Source organism: Macadamia integrifolia, chromosome 1, assembly GCF_013358625.1.
Source record: "Macadamia integrifolia cultivar HAES 741 chromosome 1, SCU_Mint_v3, whole genome shotgun sequence".
NCBI lineage: Eukaryota > Viridiplantae > Streptophyta > Magnoliopsida > Proteales > Proteaceae > Macadamia > Macadamia integrifolia.
Window position 1 is genome coordinate 10,390,038 of NC_056557.1, and position 20,926 is coordinate 10,410,963.

General features: G+C 37.4%; 3 protein-coding genes across 3 annotated transcripts; 2 read left to right on the top strand and 1 right to left on the bottom strand.

The window, feature by feature from the left end:
- Positions 1 to 1,235: 1,235 nt before the first annotated feature.
- Positions 1,236 to 11,224, top strand: LOC122061046 (serine/threonine-protein phosphatase 6 regulatory ankyrin repeat subunit B-like). Its single transcript, XM_042624240.1, has 4 exons — positions 1,236 to 1,488; positions 1,603 to 1,896; positions 2,205 to 2,407; positions 11,123 to 11,224. The coding sequence occupies exons 1-4, from the start codon at positions 1,236 to 1,238 to the stop codon at positions 11,222 to 11,224; spliced, it is 852 nt and encodes a 283-aa protein (XP_042480174.1).
- A 3,011-nt stretch (positions 11,225 to 14,235) lies between these two features.
- LOC122061125 (rust resistance kinase Lr10-like) lies at positions 14,236 to 14,655 on the top strand. Its single transcript, XM_042624356.1, has one exon. The coding sequence runs from the start codon at positions 14,236 to 14,238 to the stop codon at positions 14,653 to 14,655; it is 420 nt and encodes a 139-aa protein (XP_042480290.1).
- A 3,637-nt stretch (positions 14,656 to 18,292) lies between these two features.
- On the bottom strand, positions 18,293 to 20,791 carry LOC122061210 (ankyrin repeat-containing protein At5g02620-like). Its single transcript, XM_042624454.1, has 2 exons — positions 19,528 to 20,791; positions 18,293 to 18,937 (listed from the first exon to the last, which is right to left on the bottom strand). The coding sequence occupies exons 1-2, from the start codon at positions 20,782 to 20,784 to the stop codon at positions 18,293 to 18,295; spliced, it is 1,902 nt and encodes a 633-aa protein (XP_042480388.1). The 5' UTR covers positions 20,785 to 20,791.
- Positions 20,792 to 20,926: the final 135 nt, after the last annotated feature.

Consider the following 20,926-nt stretch of genomic DNA (forward strand, 5'->3'; position numbering starts at 1 on the left):
AGGTCCTCTCCTGCTGATGGCAATGCCGAAGGTGGGCTTGATTTCATTCCCTTAGTCTAAGTCTTTTTGAGTTTATCTTTCCCCTTGTTTATTCTTTCTTTCTATTAATTCAATGATCTTTAGCCAAAAAAAAAGATAAAGACATGTCAAAATTCTAGCGTAAGTGAATTGGGATTCCCACTTCTCTTATGTAAAGCTTCATCCGACTCCTTGACTCATACCGTTTCATATCAATGACTTACCATTTTCAGTTTTAATGACTAAAATAGATTAGAATGTGCTGAACACATGGAGTCATTATTACAAAAATTTCTTTAGTCGGCATCAAAACAAAATTTTCCCTTTCTCTGCATATGCAAGGAGGGACAATAATAATAAATTATATAATATAATGGAGAGGGTTTTGGAATAGGTTCTCTGCTTTTCCTCGATGGGCTCTTTTCACCTCCCTTCCACCGTGAAGTTTTGTGGATTCATCCGTTCGTCATCTATATAAATTATCTTCATAAGCAATGTAGGAAACAACATGATCCTAGTGGTGCCCTCCTCCGTTCCTTCTCCCATCTCACCAACCAAAAGCCTTGTGGACTACTTTTTCTCTTCCTGAAGGAGATAAAGGGCTGTTGTTGTATCAAGCTAGGGGTGTCAACGGTCCGGGTTGGTGCGGTTTCGGTCCGGTTCCACCGGTTTCGGTGTGACTTTGGAAGTGACCGAAACCGATCCATTAAGGATTTATCGGTTTCGGTCCGGTGTCGGCTTCGGTGCGGTTTGGGTTCGGGTTGGTACCGGTTTGGATTTATTAGGTTCATTTCGGTTTGGATCGGTTTTTTAAACCGGTATGGAGCCATTTGGAAACAACCAAATGATGAATTGTTGAACTTCGGTTTCTTAAATCGATTTGTAACCGGGTTGGTTTTGGTTTTTGGTCTAGTTTGGATTCGATTTTCCATACAAATGTATACAAAACTATGCAAATTTTGATTTTTTTAATGAATTTTGGAGTGTTTTGGTTTCTTACCGGTTTTGTTTCGGTTTCGGTCTGGGTTTTGAGCCGGTTTCGGTTTGGTTTCGGGTTCATCCGGTTTTCAATGCGGTTCGGTTTGGTTTTGGGGTTACAATACTCGAAACCGAACCGAACCAATAAGGCTTCGGTTCGGTTCGGTCCGGGTTGTTATCGGTTCGGTCCGGGCGGTTTTACCGGTTCGGTTTAGGAATTGACACCCCTATATCAAGCAATGGATCCTCAAGTTTACAAGGCTGCACGGCTTGGTGACATTACACTTCTCCAACAAGTAGTGATTGAAGATTCTAGCCGATTAATGAAGCAAACTCCACAAAATAACACAACCCTTCACGTCGCTGTGAGGTTTGGTCACACAGAGTTTGTAGAGGAAGTGTACTCTGCGCTTCTCCAACACAATTCAAGTCTAGAAGGCAACACGGAGTACAACAAAACCCTCTCTTTTCTCTCACAAGTGAACTCAGAAGGTGATACTGCCCTTCATATCAGCTAGAGAAGGGCACGCTTCCATAGCTCAATTTCTAATTGAAAAGATAAGCCTTGACCTTCTGACCATGATGTCGAAATTGGAAATAGTTCAGTTATTCCTGAGAAACTAAGGATGAGAAACATGAGCTTTCACACAGCCCTGCAAGAAGCTATGTGTGGAAATGACCATGAGATGGTTAAGTTGCTGGCTGAGGCAGATCCTGATTTTGGGCATCCCAACTATGATGCTGATGCGGAAGGGTATGGGGAGTCTCCAATCTACCTAGCTGCCAGAGACGGACATTTGGATATTCTCAACCAAATCTTTCTCATTTGTCCATCTCTAAGTCACGGTGGACCACATGGTCGGACAGCTTTACATGTGGTCGTCGTTGAGAGGAGGCTAGGTATTTGATTCTTGATCTCTACTTTGTACTTAACTTTTATAGAGTCTGGATTAGGTCTAGAATGATTCTTCTACAGTGTTTGATCTACACTTGGACTCCACGAGAATGATTCTCGTACGATGACTTGATTTGATACCACTGTTATCTCGGGTTGGGTGGTGACATAGCTATTATTTATTTGGGGTTTTTTTTTTTGGCATTTCTATTAAATTAATGCTTGCCTTTATTGTTATCCTTTCAAAAAAAAAAAAAAAAAAGATGTGAAAATACTATTGGAGAAGATGGGTGAAGTACTTGTGGTAAAGCAGATAATAATGGAAGGACCACTGTCTACTATGCAGTATCCGACGGTGCCTTCCGGATAGTACAACAGTTGCAAAGAAGAAATAAGCCTTCCGGTGACCTCAAGATAGTAAAGCAGTTGCTGAGGCATGATGGTTCCAGTGCGTATAAATTGGATAAAGATGGTCTCTCACCACTTCACATAGATGCACTTGAATCAAGCAATCAGGTATTTCGAGAACTCATCAAATGGTGTCCAGATTCTGGGGAGTTTCTGGACAAAAAGGGTTGAAATGTTCTTCACTTTGCCGTGATGAGTAAAATCATTATGAAAAAAAGGTTTGTCTTAAAGCAAGTAGAGCTTGACGAACTTGTAAACAAGGCAGATGATGATGGAAACACCCCATTACACCTCGCGGCCACAGTAGACTCTCTCTGGTACGTTAGACCTTTTCATTCAAATAGAAGAGTAAATGTAAAATTGACGAACAACAAGAGTCAGACAGCTACTGAAAATTTTCAATCGATTCAGGAAGGAAACACAAGACTTACGTTGGTGAGGCTTTTGTTATTTCCTATAACTGCTTCATCTTTTTCTTTCTCAAAATGCTAAGTTCACATATTATTGTGCCAAAGTTTGTGATTTATGATGGTATTTAACCTAAATCCATGGAAGTGACAGTTAGCCATAGGCGGTATGCCAAAGTAAGATATTAATTTAAGAAAAGAGCGGTTTGCCTAAGTGTTGATTATTATCAAAGTTTACTACCTATGAGGTTTTCAAGGTAAGCTGATCTTTAGATCAGGAAAGAACCTATAAGAAAATGTATATTTCATGTGATCACAGGTATGATATCAATTCCTCATATATATGTTTCCAGGCAATTTAGATTGATAGTTTTCTATTGTTTGTAACATTAGATAGTTATATATCGTATATTGATGTGTATTTTCTACTATTGTTCAATAGTAGAGATTATTGATTAAATCAAAGTTTGTTTGAGTGGTGTTCAGTCTTGGGATTATTTGGCCAGTGTTAATGAAAAGACATCAGTATCAGTATACCCCAAGTAGGAGATTGTTAGGATTTTTATGTGGGCTTAACCGATACCGATTGATCCATTGGGCCCAAGCAATTATAGACCGACTATGATTAGGAAACTCCTAACCCAATCCATTGTGGGAATGAATTATGGTTTTAGAGATTCTATTATAAATAGAAGCTAAAGGTCTCTACAGCCGTCACTTTAACATCTTCATGGTTTTGGAAGCACGGACTCCCCCATAAGAATAGTGCATGTGAGAGTATTCCGAGGGTGAAAGGCTGCAGAAGATCTTAGCAGCTGGGACTCCATTGTGTAGTTCTTTGTTACAATCTTCATGAGACTAATCTTTAAGCACATGGGAGAGAGTTACGTGATCAATACTTATGGGATTTCTAAACTTACACACATGTATTCTTCTACTCTCATTGATTATCATGTATGAGGTAAATCTATATGTTAGTGTGTTCTTGGCTTAGGGACTACACCTATGGTTAATCTTTTATGATTGATTTATGATTCTTGTATTCTAACATCAATGAGGTTATTCATATAATTCTATGATAAAGAATCCCTAACAAAAATAAGTCATAGATGTTGAAAGCTTTAATAATAACTATAAGAATAATATGAACAGTTCCAATGTGTTTTCCTTTCTGTTTTTGATTCTAATGAATCTTCTCTTTATCAAAAATAAAATAAAAACAAATCCTTAACGATATGAGAAAATCTCTTCATGGAGTCATTATTATAAGACTTGTCTAACCATAGAATGGAAGTAGAACAACTTATCACACACTAACGACAACACCTACAGGGTTAAAACATAAGATACAATATTGTTGCTAGACCTTAGGTCCCATAAGTAAAAAGAACAAGTCAAGCTAGATAACATTAATGAATGTCTTTTTCGTAGAAGTGGATGAATGTCCTTGTCGAACATTTTTTTTCTTAAGACATCATCAAAACAAAAATTTTCCCTACTTTGCATATGAGATCACATTTCTTTAAACGTCAACAAAATAAAATTTCCCCTTCTATTTTTCTTGCTAAATGGATAATTTAATGAGAAAGAAGAAAAAACCAGCAATCAACATACAATTCACAGAGCATGCCACGAGGCCCCACCTTCGGCATAGCCATCAGAAGGACCTAGGGCCGCTCACTAAATAAATCTATACGATGGTCTAGAAGATTCATCTCTCGCCATCATATCGGAGATATGGGATGGAAAGACGTAATTGACTGTCGAGCATCTTGATTTTGCAGCTTTCTTGGTTAGGAAGTCTGCCATTTCCATGTAATACTTCCCAGGTATTGCCTTAGATGGTTCCATCTCTGCATAGCCATCCATGGAATTTTTCCCTGATGAACGGACATAACCAGAGCAGCTGAGTCTGATTCTATCCATAGGAATGGAATAGCTAACTGTTTTGCTTTCATGAGACCATGCATTAGACCTTCTAATTCTGCTTCATAATTTTCTTTGATCCCCAAATATATGCTGCAAGACCAGAGGCACCTGCCATTATGATCTCTCATGATTGCACCTACACCTGCATTACCAGGGTTTCCAAGAGAACTTCCATCAAAGTTTAGCTTGACCCACCCCGTAAGCGGTTTGCACTAATAAACTTCCAGGGGGGTTTAATGCCCGCGCTAAGAATGCTCAGACCCAGCCTCCTGCAACAAAGAATTTCATTCATGGATTTGATTGATGTTTTCACATTAGGAATAGTCTCTCTAATGTCGTTCTTAATCATTTCAATCACATGCCTTTGTTGTCTCTGTCTGTCTTCAAAGTGGCGCCCATTCCTTTTTTTCCAAATATTTTTAGCTGAAATGGCAAAGGCGATTGACCAGACCTCTTTCAGATTAATTATCTTCATTTTCCTTTTCCACTATGAAGCCAGATCATGAAGGCGCCCATTCCACACACACTGCCCTCTGTGTGTGGGTACAGGGATTGCTCGACCAGGAAGCATTCATTCCTCTTTTATTTCATTTTTGTATTAAATTATATATATCCTAAGCTACATGTGTATTTACTGATGGAATTTGACATGATTAGTTTCAGGGTCATCAATGAACCCAGCAAGAAGTTTGGGGCCTACGATAGTATGGAACCGGTACAAGTCATTATGGGTGTATATAGTAGCACCCATCTTGGGGATGACTTGTGGTGCATGGGCTTACAATCTTATCAGGTTCACAAACATGCCCTTGCGTGAGATCACCAGGAGTGGATCCTTCCTCAAGAGTGTAGGCTCATTACGCAGGATCTCTAGTGCAAAGACTAAAGAAGAATTTCCTCTCTAGTTTTATTTTTTATTTTATTTTATTTTTAAGGAACCTCTCGAACCTGTTAGATTTTACGGTTCAGGTCTAAGGATAAACCTTGGTTACACGTAGTCACATCTAACCCGTGTAATAGATCAGTCACGAGAAGACTAAAGTTGGAGACGTCCGTTATTAACACACTATCTTATTTTTTTTGGATGATTCACACACACTATCTTAATTTGAACCAGCGGAGCTACACCCGGGGTGTCCTCTTTAACTAGTCATGTAACTCTTTATTCCAATGAAATAAAAAATCTAATACATGTTTTTTATCTTTTATTTTAAAAATTAGAGAAAAAAATGCAAAGATATATTCAATATATAACAAAAGAGAGGGGTTGGTGGATCAGGATGAAAATTGCTGCATTTTGATATTGGTCTAACACTTATTAGTCAGGCACTCAACTTGGATTTTAATTGAAAGAATAAGACAAAAAAGGAAAAAAGGAAAAAAAAAAAAATGAAAGGGTCGGGGCAGAGGGGAGTCCACATCCTTTGCAGTGAGCAGTGAGGTGTAGTGAGCATCGGACGGTTGAGAGCATCTGGGCATGCACCCCATGGAGATCCTGGCCACCCGATGCTCACTGTACTGATGCAGTGGCTGCAGATGATTTTCACTAGAAGGAAGGGAGAACAACAAAGATATTGAATTGTTAATCCATGGTTAGTACTGAATCATTTGAATTTTTGTTTAGGGGGGCTGACATATGGTATTATACTAAGTTATGTACCTTGAGAACAATGTAAAGATTAACAAAAGTAAAAATAAAAATTAAACCCATGGATGCAGGAAATAGCAGTTTCATAAATAACTAGGTGATTTCATAATTTCCATATTCAATAGATTCAATCCTCTGGTTGTATCATATAATTTGACACTTGGATTATCAGATTATTTGCCCCCCCCCTCCCAAAAAAAAAAAAAAAAAAAACACTTGATAGTGATAAATAATGCTTTTAGACAGTGTCTCTTGACATGGTGGTGATCATCTATTGCAGTTGAGAATTGGCTGAAATCCAAGCGAGATGTTGTTGCTTTTTCGATTCTCCCCTTTTCAGATACTTGAAATTTTTTACTCTCCTTTCCCACTGCCCCCTCACAACCTCCCACCCCTGGCAGTCTTTCCATAAATTGGGATGCCAATCCTTAGTGGTCTATGGGCATAAATAAATAAATAAATAAATAATGTTTTCAATTTACTATTGGGATAATAATATCGGTTTACAAATGACTAGAACCAACATTAATTCAATTTATTATTGGGATAAATAATGTTTTCTTTTAAACCCAAACAAACATTTTAAAGAGAGGAAGCTCAGATTCAAGCACAAGAGATGCGTCACAAGTTTCAGGTATATAGTAGAACCAGGTCTGTATTCTACTCTTTGTTCAAGGACCACCCTCAAACGGACAGTTTGAATCTTTCTTCTCTTCAATAAACCCTCTCTCATTTTCCATTTCCCATTTTCCATTTTCCAGTTGAGAGTTTGGGATTCTGATGAATGGCAAGAAAAAAAAAGGGACCAGATTTGAGAAATGTCTATAAAAAACGGGTAGGTTCACTTTCGAGGCGCTTTTTTTTTTTTTTTTTTCTTCAGCTGTAAACTTTCAAGGTGCAACATACATGGATAACTTAAAACTAGAAGTAACTCTGACATTTGTAGATAAGAAGTCTACCCTAACCTATAGGCAAATAATAATAATAGTGTATATATATAACCTTAAGTGGTAGTTCAGTTGGCAAAGACCAAAATATTTCACAATTAAAAGGTTGTGAGTGCAGCTCTCTTGGGCCTATCTATTAGGGCTGAAATTGGTTTGGACTGGGGTTTTAACTGTTGGGGCTGAAATCGGTTTGGGCTGGGCTTTTTAAAACCCCAGCTCAATCCTAAGTCCCCCTAATTAGGTCCAGGTCTGGCCCTGACTCTAGGCCTGAAAAATCTAACCCTAGTTGAGCCTGACCATGGGGAGGGGAAGGGAGAGATGCATGGGCTGGGTAAAGCTGATAAGAAAACCATCAATTTCACATAAATTAACATTAGTGTATCCAGTGCATAGCACACTGGTTGTAGCCTCTGCTTGAAGAGTAGGAGCTAGGAGTGTAGATGGTCAATGGATCGACTCCGTTCACATATGTTCCCCCTTTCCGCTCTAGTGTGCATGTGTAAAGTCTCCTTGGATGGTTCCTTGGAATGTAATAGCTATATATATATATATATAAAGAAAAAAAATCCTAAAAGGTGAAAATCCTAAAAGGGAGTGGTCCTTGTGCCAGATACAATGGGGGAAAACTAATCATCCCACCACTCATAAAAGGTGAAAATCCCACCCACGTTTGACGTTTCTACTAGTGCTCCCATTGGCCCCTGTGTTAGTGTAGAGGTCATATATATTATATTCTATAACAAAATGTGTCTAAAGTGTAAAGTTTATGATATATATTTTACAATATAACTTAAAACAGGTCAGGCTTAGTCCAAGGACTCAACCCTGGCCTGGCCAGGTTGAGGCCTTGACCCGCCCTCAAGGTATCTCAACCTAAGCCCTATTTGGACTTAGGACGGGCCATGGTATGCCAAACTTACAACCCTACTACCTATGCACAAAAAAAGGGAAGTGGTTCTACGTTTGAGAGCATGGTCTATGCCAGTACTCCTTATATCCAGCTTTCTCTCTCTCTCTCTCTCTCTCTCTCTTGGTATCTAGGCCTTCGGTCTGACTAGTTCCACAGGCTCATATTGACCCACAACCACATGGATCGAGTCATACTGGGGATGAATAAGAATCATTCAATTTTCAGTGAAAGCAGTGAAGAGCACTAAACATCCCCATGTGAGTGTTATCTCTCTCCTCTGCCAAATAAGGGGCAAATATGTCTTTTTACTTGAGAGCAAAGAGATAGACACATAGAAGCATTGGCATAGGCCATACTCACCAACATAGTTATTTTTCCTTAGTAGTAATAAGAATATGAAAGAAGAACACTACTTGGTCTCATGACCCTTACATCAATGAGGGGGCCAATGAGGGGGTGCATAGGGGCATCAATAGAGGGTGGCTTTTGTATTTCATAGGGGCAGGGCCATCATTTTTCCCTCCTTCGGTTAGGGTTCAAGGGCCACATAATCAGGAGGAAAAGAATGCTATCTGGGCTGCACCCTATACTCCTAGACACAGAACACTGTGAAAATATGCCCTTCCTTGTTTGATGCTTATGCACACTCTCCCGACCACTAGCCTTGGCACTGGTGCTTTAATTTTTTACCATTGTACTTTTGATCCATATCGATTCATTGATACGAGATTGATCGAATACCGATACCAGCCTCTACTGATACTGATACAAATCATCGATCCGATGAGGAGATGGGATATCCTTAATAAAAAATAAAAAATAAATAATAATAATAATAATAATAATAAAAGACAACGAGGGTAAATATTCATAGGAGGAAAAAAAAGTAAAATCTATTATAGTAAACAATATCATCATGGTTTTGGTAAATAACAAATGAGAATGGTGGGTGATTGAAAAGAAAGGAAAAATCATTGGAGTCTATTTCAAAAGACTGATTTTTTTTTTTTATTTTACCAAAATCAACGAAATCCATTTTCCAAAATTAAATGGAATCATCACTTGAATAATAATCAAGTCAAACAAGTCAACAGAAGAAAAATCAGCTAAAAATTTTTTTTAGCCAATGAATTATATCAGCCCACCAGTAGAGTAGTGGAATATCTGCATCTCGCAATTATCAAATATAGATGTTTCTTTCATATAACTGACCCCAATTTCCTGAAGACCAAATTCACTGACTCTCTTCTACCCAAAAAGGAATTCACCTACTCGTTTTTTTCCCAAGTCAATCATTAACCATTTCTTACGGTATCTATTGGACATATTATACAAGGCTCTCCACCCGCCAAGATTAGGAAAATAAAGATCCTCTCCAATTATTGGGCCGCCGAAGAATACCATATGATAGGTGGGCGGATATGGGATGCACGCCCATGTGTTGGGATGCGTGTTTGAATCCTCTCAGCTGTTGGATGATTCCTTGGCCCAGTAATCAGAGAGGAGATCGATCCACAAGATGACTGGTTTCTTGACCCAAGGGAGCTATTTGGTTTACACGTGGTTGTTGTTGGTGGGGCCCAGCCCCATTTGTCCAGCCCATGTTGAACGTTGGAACCCCATTTAATAAGGAGTGGAGTTGGTTAGGAGCTGAAACGTTAAAAGGCATTTTTTTTTTCTTGTGTGTTCTGAAGTTCAGGAATGAGCAAGAGAGCTGAAAAAGAAAGAGAGAAAAAAAGGAAGAAAATGAAGAGAAAGAAAAAGGGAAGAAGAAGAAGGAGGAGCTAGAGAGACAAGTGGTGTTTGGGATTGACTTTGAAGCTTTGGTTTCTTTACTACAAGTTGGAGCTATCATCAAAGCAAGGAGTCTTTATGAGATCTGGTTTTGTAGGAGAGCTTGGTTTGGCTTCTTGTGAGGTAATCCTTTCTGTATTATCTCCAATTGCTTATGAAATCTCAAGTTTAAAAGAAACACTGAGTGTAACCTTTGCACTCTCATTTCCTTTATAGTAGATGTGCAAGGTTTTCCACGTAAAATCGCTTGGTGTTCTTGTGTGATTTATTGTTTTCTTGTAACTTTAGTTTCCTTAGATGTGCTTGGGATATATTTATAAATTTTGACTTGGATTTATTCCTATTGGATCGTTTATTATTGTTGTCTTCTCAATACACACCTTGGTTTAAGGGTGAAAATCCCTGCAGTTGTGTTGGTCGTATCTATTTCGACATAAAATTCATGTAAATGAAAATGTGAAATGATCATATTAAAGTTGATTTGGGTGTAACTCTTGTTAGCAGTAAAATTATATCAATATTCTATTTCACTAGATATAATGTTGGCATTGATTTTATTTCCTTGTTAGGTATTGCCATATTTAGATGACACTCTTTAGTGTATGTATTGGTTCATTATAATGGAATAGACATTAAGTTTATAAGCTCACAAATCCAATACATAATAAGTTACAAAAAAATTATTTGGGTGGTATGGTCATGTTCAACAAAGGACTTTGGTTCTAAACACTTTTGGGCTACAAGTGCTTAGTAGTGCGTGCAAAATTCTTCTAACCGCCTTTAATTCTTTTGATTAAATTCTTCATTACAAGTTCTATCTTCTCTAAAGCTGTGTAAGATTGTGCTTTCTGTTTTTTTTTTTTTTTTTTTCATCTGATTTTCTTGAAATAAGTTTAATTTTTCTACATCCAAACCTAATCCTTCTTCTTTGATCATTATCATCAACAAATGAATCCATAGCTCTAATGTCTTCCCTGACGTTAATTTTACTATCCCTTTTTTTTTTTTTTTGGTAGAAATTTTTTCTAACCTTTGATGGAGGAGCCTTGTAGGACCTTAACTGAATATCAGGAACGTCCCATTAGGTATCAACATAGGGGTGGACCCTCTAATAAAAAATTTGGGATGACCACCTGTTTGTTGTATGACTTCAATTTCTGGCCTCTATGAACTTACTTGGTGTTGCAGGATGTACATAGGGATCAGAAGCTAGGGGTCTCCTTCAAGGACTGCAAGGTGCCAAAGAGCAAGTCTAGGGAGAAATACGAGTTTAGACTGATAGTGAGGTAGATTTCTTGGTTTAAGGATATTGGTCAATCATCTTTGATTTGTACTTTATTTCCTTTGACGTTTGATATTTATAAAGTTCTACTAACTTTTAGATCTGTGAATATGGTGAAAAATAATAGATGAGTGATATATTTCCTCCTGTGATCGGTCAAATACGTCCTGGCCTAAAAAAGTCTTGGTATATTTTATTATAGGTCCATCTAGGTGCCTGAAATTTGGTGAAGCCTCACACTATTTTCCATTTGGAAGTACATAGGGAAGTCCATGTGGTCGAGGATCTATTTTCATTATGGAAAATGGATCAAACCTTAATTTAAAATTTAGTAAAATTAAGAATATGCCATCAGATGAAAATTACTGTAAAATGACATTTTTGTAATTTTAGCTATTTCCTCTACTCATTTTAAGTTTAAATTGTATTAAATAGATGCTTTCTAGTCCCCATTCATAAGAATTTTATCATGTTATACATAAATAAGGTAAAATTTATTTGGTTGGTCCAAAAATCAGCCACATGACTTGTTAGATGGGGACACAATTTTATAGATGGGTACATGTACCCTATGGTTCTTTGCCCACTAGTTAAGTTTCAGTTCAATTGGATTTTGCCAAATAACAAAATTATAGCTTTGAAAATCCACATGTACAAGCAGAAGGGTGCATGGAGAAAATGGGAAGGTATTTTGATTTTATTTGGATTTGGAGTTTGACACATGATAAATCTAAACATTGCCCTCTCTATCCAACAGTTGAAATTACCTCACCTTCTCGTAATATGACAGAATACATGAGCCTTATCAAATTGGACCATGAAATGGAAAATTCTCCATATAAAGGAAAATTGATGGTTAGTTTGGTCTTCAATCTTATGTTTCAGGTCTGTTACACTTAGTTGCAAGGAAAATAAAGGGAAAGGGAGTGGAAATTTTGAAATTAAAAAAATAAATCTTGTAATCATTACCTCATGTGATTGTTTAAACTACTTAAATTTCCTACCATATTTAAGAATGATATATTATACATGTAATTTTTTTTTGCTTTCTTAAACTAAAGAGATTTGATACAGAGTAAAATTTCGATAGATAATTTGTGTGTATTAAGAAGGAAAAAAAAAAGGATACAAAAAAGAAGCAATCTCTATAACTCTCTTTAGATAGACCTAAAAGAAGGAAGAGAAATCCCTAAAACAAGTGAGACATACCCCCTGCAAACTAAACAATAAAATAAGTAAGGTCCAATCATATTTGTTACTATTAGTGTTTAATTAGACTAGTCTATGTGTGCTAAGAAATGATTTTGCATAGGTCAGAGTAGAAGTCTGGATTAGTTCCACATGTGGGGAGAGAAGGTGCCCTTCCTATATGGGATTCCACTGCTCAAAATTAAGTTATTTAGACCACTAGTCAAAATAATTAATATATCATTGATTTGAATACGGATATCCCATGAATGGTGGAATTCCATGTAAGATGGTGACACAAATGATTCCTTCTCAAGTAGCGATATGACACTATGAACTTTGGGTTTATCATCAACTATCAAACCCTATTGTTCATGGTCACAAATATGTACCCTTCCTGGATTCAATTGGAGTGTTTCATGATTACTCATGTTCAGGAACCCTGATCAATCCTAATTAAATTATTTAGGGATAATTCGCTAGCTCTACTTGATAAGAAAAAGAATTACAATACAAGGTTTAAAGACAATGTAAGTGTAAAACAAAGTCAAATCTTCTTGTTTGGTAATTATTTTTCTTGTGTAATTATAGTAGATCTAGGAAAATTTCCCTTAAATTTAGAGATTGAATTTGCTGTCAAGTTGTGTAGCTTACACCAATGCCTCTCTGAGTCTATCTGTCTCCTCTCACAGTAGGGGCAACTATGTTATTTCATAAGGAGGAGGAGAGAGATAGACAAAGGGAGGCGCTAGAATATGTAATGCAGCTTGACAATGTTCTTTCATATGTAATGCAGCTTGACAACGTTCTTTCTCCCTTAAATTTATTGGAAAAAAAAGAAAAAAACAGAATTCTGATGATCTCCTCAAATCATTCAATTCAATACAACGGTTTCTACTTCTGTGGTGGTGTTCCTAGCACTCTTGGCAATGGTGGTGATCCTCTTCATCCTCGGCGTAAACAAAAGAAAGAAGACCAGAAAAAGAAAGAAGCAATCTCCAATATATCCCCTAAGAGATATTCCTACTCTCAAATAAAGAAGTTCACTAACAAGTTTTCTACAAAACTTGGTGAAGGAGGATATGGAAGCGCCTATAAAGGGATCATTCCTCAACATGGGTCAAAGTATCAGTAGCTATAAAGCTTCTAAAATCAAAACAAAGCCAGAAACAATTCATTAATGAAGTGGCAACGGTTGGAAATATCCACCACAAAGGCACCGTTTGATAACGTTTATGTTGTTTCTGTGTCTATAAACAGCAGAAAAGGCTTTTCAAATTTCAAAAATAAAAACGAATTTTTTAGTGTTTGATAAACCTGTTTCTCGAAACGTTTTTTGCAGACATAATGCCACTAAAAAACCTAATAGTATCATCGGATGCCCAAAAGAGAGAGAGGGTTCGGTTGTCTCCTTTTAGGTTTAAATAGTTGAGAGATTTATCGGGCATAACAACCTTTTTTCTCTCTCAAATTCGTTTCTAGAAATGATAAGCAAGTCCTACTTGTTTCGTCAAAGTCGTTTCTAGAATTGTAAATAGACATAAATTTTGATTTATGTTTTTAGAAACTGGTGAAACGGAACAATTTTATCAAACACTTTCTAGATTGTTTCTCTGTTTCTGGGAATAAGAAAAAGCAGAAACGGCAGAAACAAAACATTGTCAAATGGTGCCTTAGTGAGTTTGTTGGATTATTGTGCTCAAGGGGATAAACGTGCTCTGGTTTATGAGTTTATGGAGAATGGATCCTTAGATAAGTACATCTACAAAGAAGAAACCAAGTAGAAGGAGAGATCAATGATGGAAGTTTTCAACCTTTAAGCTATAAACAAATGTATGCTATAGCTTTAGAGACAGCTAGGGGGATATTGTACTTACACCAGGACTGTAGAATTAGGATCCTGCATTGTGACATTAAACCTCACAATGTGTTATTGGATGCCAATTTCACGGTGAAAGTCGCCGATTTTGGGATTGCTAAGATGATTGATAAGGATCATAGCCCTGTTTCGCTAATGAGGGCTCGAGGCACGCCAGGGTTTCTGGCGCCAGAGATGTGGCTGAAGAATTATTGTCCAGTGACTGAGAAATCCGATGTGTTTAGTTATGGGATGCTGCTTCTAGAGATAGTTGGTGGTAGAAAGAACTATGATTCAGGGGCAAATGATGAATCAAGCCAAGTTTATTGTCCTTTATGGGCATTTAACAAGGTTAAGAATGGTGTCTCCTTTACCCATGAGAAGAGTGGATAATAATGCTACAATTTTGATTGATAATGAAGGAATAGATGATCAAAGAGAAGTAAATGATGATCGAGATGAGGAAGTTGTGGAGAGGATTTATTTGGTAGGTTTATGGTGCATTCAACAAATACCTTCCAATAGGCCATACATGGATAGAGTGATTCAAATGTTGGAAGGGAGTGTTGAGGTAGGGATACCCTTAAACCCATTTCCGCCGGAGATGGACCCAAATACTGAAAATTTCAATTATTGCCCTTCTATTTATTTAAGTGTTGAAGATCACAGCCTTCACCCTGTTGTTTATTACAGTGTTGGTAGTGGAACTGAGTCCAATGAACATCGCAAATAAATGGTGTTCCTTCAATCTTCAAATGTAGAAAGACAAATGTTCTTGTAATGTTATAGCTTCATGAATATTACAAAGTTAAGAGCTCCCGAACTGAATTGATCCTTATCAAACTGGTTTTGGTTTGGGGTATGACGGGACATGTTGAAAATCAGATCGTTCTAAACCAATCGACATCTAGATAGAAAACTGAACCAAATGAAACCAATAAAATAACCAAAATAATAATAATAATAATAATAATAATAATAATAATAATAATAATAATAATAATAATAATAATAATAATAATAATAATAATAATAATAATAATAATAATAATAATAATAATAATAATAATAATAATAATAATAATAATAATAATAATAATAATAATAATAATAATAATAATAATAATAATAATAATAATAATAATAATAATAATAATAATAATAATAATAATAATAATAATAATAATAATAATAATAATAATAATAATAATAATAATAATAATTAAGGACTATGAGGTTATGAATAGGTGAATTGATTATCCATTGATTTCAATATTGTTACAAGTCAATGAGTATGAGGTTATGAATAGGAAAACTGATTTGTGACAATGCTTCTATCGATCTCCTTGGTCACTATACAAAATTTTAGACAATTAAATGAATGATTTGATAGTAAGGGTATTTTGTGATTTCATGCCACGATCTCTACTTAAGTTGGAGATCTAATTTACCCCAACCATCTGGACAATCCATGGATGCATACACCTACACACACACCCACACACACAATGCGTACGACAGGGTTCGATCCCACAGCCTCCTCCTTTGGGCGCCAACTCTTTAAGCCAGAGCTGCCACTACTAGGCTATCCTCTTTGTCCTGATTACAACATGAACACATCAAATCAATTTCTCTCTTCATGATTGTTTACTTGTTTGATTTTGAGGAAGATGATTTGAAGTGTTTTTACTGAATCTTTACTCACTATAAGTTATGAATGCAAGATTTCATTGTGGTTCAAACTTGAAAACATGCCAATCTAAACTAAAGTGAAAAATTGAAATAAATTGAAACTGTATCGGACCATTTAACCCTCATTCTTAGATCGAAACCAATTCAATCTGATTTGGGACCAAGTTGAATCCACCATTTAACACCTCTTAGTCACCCCTGCCCCCACCCCACACCCCACACCCCACACCCCACACCCCACACCCACCCACAAACGAACTACCTACCCATAACCACAAACACATGCAATCACCCCCCCCCCATACACACAAACGCACTACCTACAAACACAATGCACTCAACACCCCCCCCCCACACACACACAAACGCACTACCTACACACACCCACAACACACCCAGAAACACATGCACTCAACACACCCCCCGACACACACACAAACGCACTACTTGCACACACCCGAAACACATGCACTCAACCCCCCCCCCCCCCCACACACACACAGAGATTGAGGTACTGAATAATTGCTATTCAATGATGAAAAAGTATGAAGAATCCTACTCACTTGGGTATATCAAAATGGTGAAGGGTTTTTCCTTTTCCTTCCTATAAATCCAAAATTCTTCCGGACGCACAATGGGGTACACTAATTAGTAAGATTAATGAGACAAAATAGCCAATTGAAAAGCAATAGTCATGTTTCTAAGCCTCCAATTAGAGAGAACCACTTTCTAAGCCTCCAAACTACAGAGAGAATCATTGCCTAGTACTTAATAATTTGTAACCACCTGACTTTACTTTCCAATTACTTAATAATTTTCTTTGTAATTTCTTTCCCTCCTCCCTTTCCCTCTTCTCTCTCCCCTTTTTTTCCATCTCCGTCCTTTCATCTGTCTCTGTTCCTGTCCCTCTCTCCCCCCTCCCTTCTCCCAGCAGTACCCCCTCACACCACTGAACTCGGACCACTCTTCAAGCGTCATAATCAGTCTGTCCACCGAAACCCATGGCCCAATTTTTTCCTCTCTCGCAAATCTCCTCAGACCAGATCCAAGTTCTCAAATTCCACTTAAAATTCTGATTTCACGTTCAATTGATTTTCACTGTTGAACACAAAAGTTAGAGGGTCCCATTGGAGGAGAGCATCATGGGAGCAGTTCCATCAACAAAGAGAGAGATTAAGAAAAAAAAAATATGGAAGCAACTGGTAAATGGGATATGCTCTCAGGACCATGGTTCTAAAATTCGGATCGTATCAGTATTAGCCGGATTGAATCATATCGGCTTTGACAATTTAATACCAATCGAATAGTAAAATATAAATGTAAATGATAATAAAATTAATTTTTATTGAAAAATAAGGATAAAATCTGTTCAATATAATGAAATTCAGGGTGATTCGGACTTTGACTGATCCCCAAGACCGATCACAAGTTTTATAACCTTGGACTCATGCCACGCTCCCCAAGGACATCAGAGCCGGAGTCGGAGGATAGCTCTCTCTCTCTCTCTCTCTCTCTCTCTCTCCCCTAGTCGAGCCTATTCTATAGGGGGAGGGAAGATGAGAACCAGAAGGCTTGAACCCATGACCTTTTGGTAGGATGGGTTTCTACACGTGAACGGATTAGGTTCACGTACGAGAATGTTCTTGTACACTCCTGATCCGTGGATATAGAATCTATTAAATGAAGAAAAAGAAAATTGATTCTATATCCACGGATCAGAACCGTTCTTGTACATTCTCGTACTTGAACCTGAACCGCTCTCTTTCTACATTAAATAATCAAGATTAATACTTTGTGTCTTAATTATGGTAAAAGAACTGTGCCCCCTTGTGTGTTTCTACATCTAGAGTCAAGATACAGTTAGGCAAGAAAATGACGTTGCCCCGCCCATAAGGCTTCGTGCGACCTCCCATTTACCTGGGATTGTTATAGTGACTGTGCAAGCGAACAAGGTTCCCTTCTTTTATAATATAATATAATATATATAATTTACACCTTACAATTGGGAACGGAAGCCCTTTCAAAGTGAAAGGGAAATTTTGTAATAATTTCATTACGAGAAATTGTGCCGTTACAAATCTTGTGTAAGTCAATGTGTGATCGACGAGAATAACAATTGTAAATGGAAAAAACCTTTATTAAGTAGAGTAATTTCACTAAAATATATAGAAGATTCACAACAACACATTACAGTAGTGTCACTTCAAATACCAGACCAACATAACAAATACAGACATTAATTTTCTTAATTCTTCCTTTTAAAAAGGAGAATATTTGCCACCGAAAAATGACACTTATAAAAGGAACAAAATACCAAGCAGTAAAAGACTCAAACTGTTTAAGGACCGATTCGTGAATGCCTCCTGAGAAGAAATAAAGTAGCAACAATATTTGCAAGAAATAAGATATAAACTAATGACACAATTAAAGAAGTTAAAGCAGAAGTTAAAGAAGTTAAAGCAGAAACTACGTCAAAATTTGATAATACTGCCCTCATGCCCTTTAAGAACGCTACGAAAGTGAAGACAATTGCGTAGCATATAAGAGTTGTACCCATTTCCAAAAATGAAGAATAGAAATGGTCGCCAACTAATGGGGGCAAGAACATGACTATCAGACTAATAAGCGACAGACTCAAAGCGTGAATATCGAGAATCATAAAACTTTTGAAGTCTGGATTGTCGATGAGTAAAGGCTTTCCAGAAACGGTATTGTAGCCACCGGGGACTTGAAAAACTGCTGTGAAGGTTACGGTGGCAATAAGAGAGGCTACTATTTGGAGAGTTTTCCCCATTTCTCTTTGGTTTTTTGTAACCTTTGTTGTTGCTGCTTTTTTTTCTCCCTCTGCCTGATTCTGGAGGGGGTCACTGCATATTTGCTCCTTATTTGCTCCTCCTCCTCCTCCAATCATCCATTTATTTTCTCCTCTTACATTTATTGCATGCCGTGGCAAAAAAATATGAGCCATCAATAATTGGTATAACTGCAACAAGAATATGGAGTTTTGATTAATAGGAGTAATTAATCAGTTGGCAGAAAGAAAAAAGTCCGTAGGATTAATGACTTTCTGCATGTCAAATTGTCAATTGAATTATTTATTTATTTATTTATTATTATCTTTTAAGGGTTTTTTTAAGCAATAAATACCAATAATTAATGAGAATCAACATCAGGGTAGAGAGAGGTCATAAAGTCTTATATATAGGTTGGGATCGATGCATCTTCAATAAAAAAAAAATTGCAAAATATAAAGATTAGTTTCCATAATTAAATCCAAATTAATTAAACACTAGGAGATTTACTTGGGCCACTTGGTCATTATCTAATTGGTCATTTGAATTAGAATATAATATAATTTCTTACACCTTTGGAATCATGATTAATTGGCTTGTAAAACATGCCAGGCTCACATAATAAGCTTGGATCAGGCCTTCCAACAAGAACCATTCTCTAACCTATGGAATTCATTCAATGTGAAAGTCAATTGTAAAAACGAGAGAACATACAAATGGATTTAATGTGTGAATTAGACACTATACAAGAAGCGGATAGAGGAAATAACGAAAGCCTTACCAACATCGAAGCTGTGTTTCCTTCTTGAGTCGATTGAAAAATTTCGGCAGCTGTCTGACCCATGTTGTTGGTTGCTTTTACGTCAACTCTTCTAATTGAAAGAAAATGTCGCATAAGCATGAAAGAGCCAAGTGTTGCCGCAAGGTGGAATGGGGTGTTTCCGTCATCATCTGTCTTGTTTACCAGTCCCTCAAGCTCTACTTGCCTCAAGGCAAAACTGATTTTCTTGAAATCCTTACTCATCACAGCAAAGTGAAGAACATTACGACCCTTTTTGTCCACCAACTCCCCAGAATCTGGACAACATTTGAGGAGTTCTCGAAATACCTGAATGCTTGATTCAAGAGCAGTTATGTGAAGTGGTGAGAGACCATCTTTATCCAATTTATACGCATTGGAAGTATCATGCCTCAACAACTGTTGTACTATGTTGAGGTCACCGGAAGACTTACCTCTTCTTTGCAATAACCGTTGTGTTATTTGGAAGGAACCGTCGGATACTGCATAGTGGAGAGCGGTCCTTTCATTCTTATCTACTTTATCCACAAGTATTTTACCCATTTTCTCCAATAGTACTTTCACCACACTTAGCCTCCTTTCAACGACGGCCACATGTAAAGCTGTCCGACCATGTGGTCCACCATGAGCTGGAGATGGACAAATGAGAAAGATTTGGTTGAGAATATCCAAGCATCCGTCACTGGCAGCCAAGTAGAGTGGAGATTCCCCACATCCTTCTGCGTGATCAGCATCATAGTTGGGATGCCCTAAATCAGGATCAGTCTCAGTCAACAACTTTACCATCTCAAAGTCATTTCTACTCACAGCTTCGTGCAGGGCTGTGTGAAAGCTCTTGTTTCTCATCCTTAGTTTCTCAAGAACAACTGAACTATAATTTCCACTTTCGACATCATGGCTCGAAGACCAAGGCTTTATCTTTTCAATTAGAAATTTAGCTATGGAAGCGTGCCCTTCTCTGGCTGCTACATGAAGGGCAGTATCATCTTCTGAGTTCACCTGTGTGATTAGAGATAGGCTTCTGTTGTATTCCATGTTACCTTCTAAATTTGAATTGTGTCGGAGAAGAGCAGAGTACACTTCATTCACAAACTCTATGTGACCGAAACTCACTGAGACGTGAAGGGCTGTGTTCTCATTTGGAGTTACTCTTAGCAATCGGCTAGAATCTTCAATCACTACTTGTTGGAGAAGTGTAATGTCACCAAGCTTTGCAGCCCTGTAGACTTGAGGATCCATGGCCTGATACAACAACAGCTCTTTATCTCCTTGGGGAAAGGAGAAGTAGTCCACAAAGCCTTTGGGATGGGATGGGATGGGATGGGATGGGAGTAGGACGGAGGAGAAGACCACTAAGATCTAGTTGTTTCCTACGTGGCTT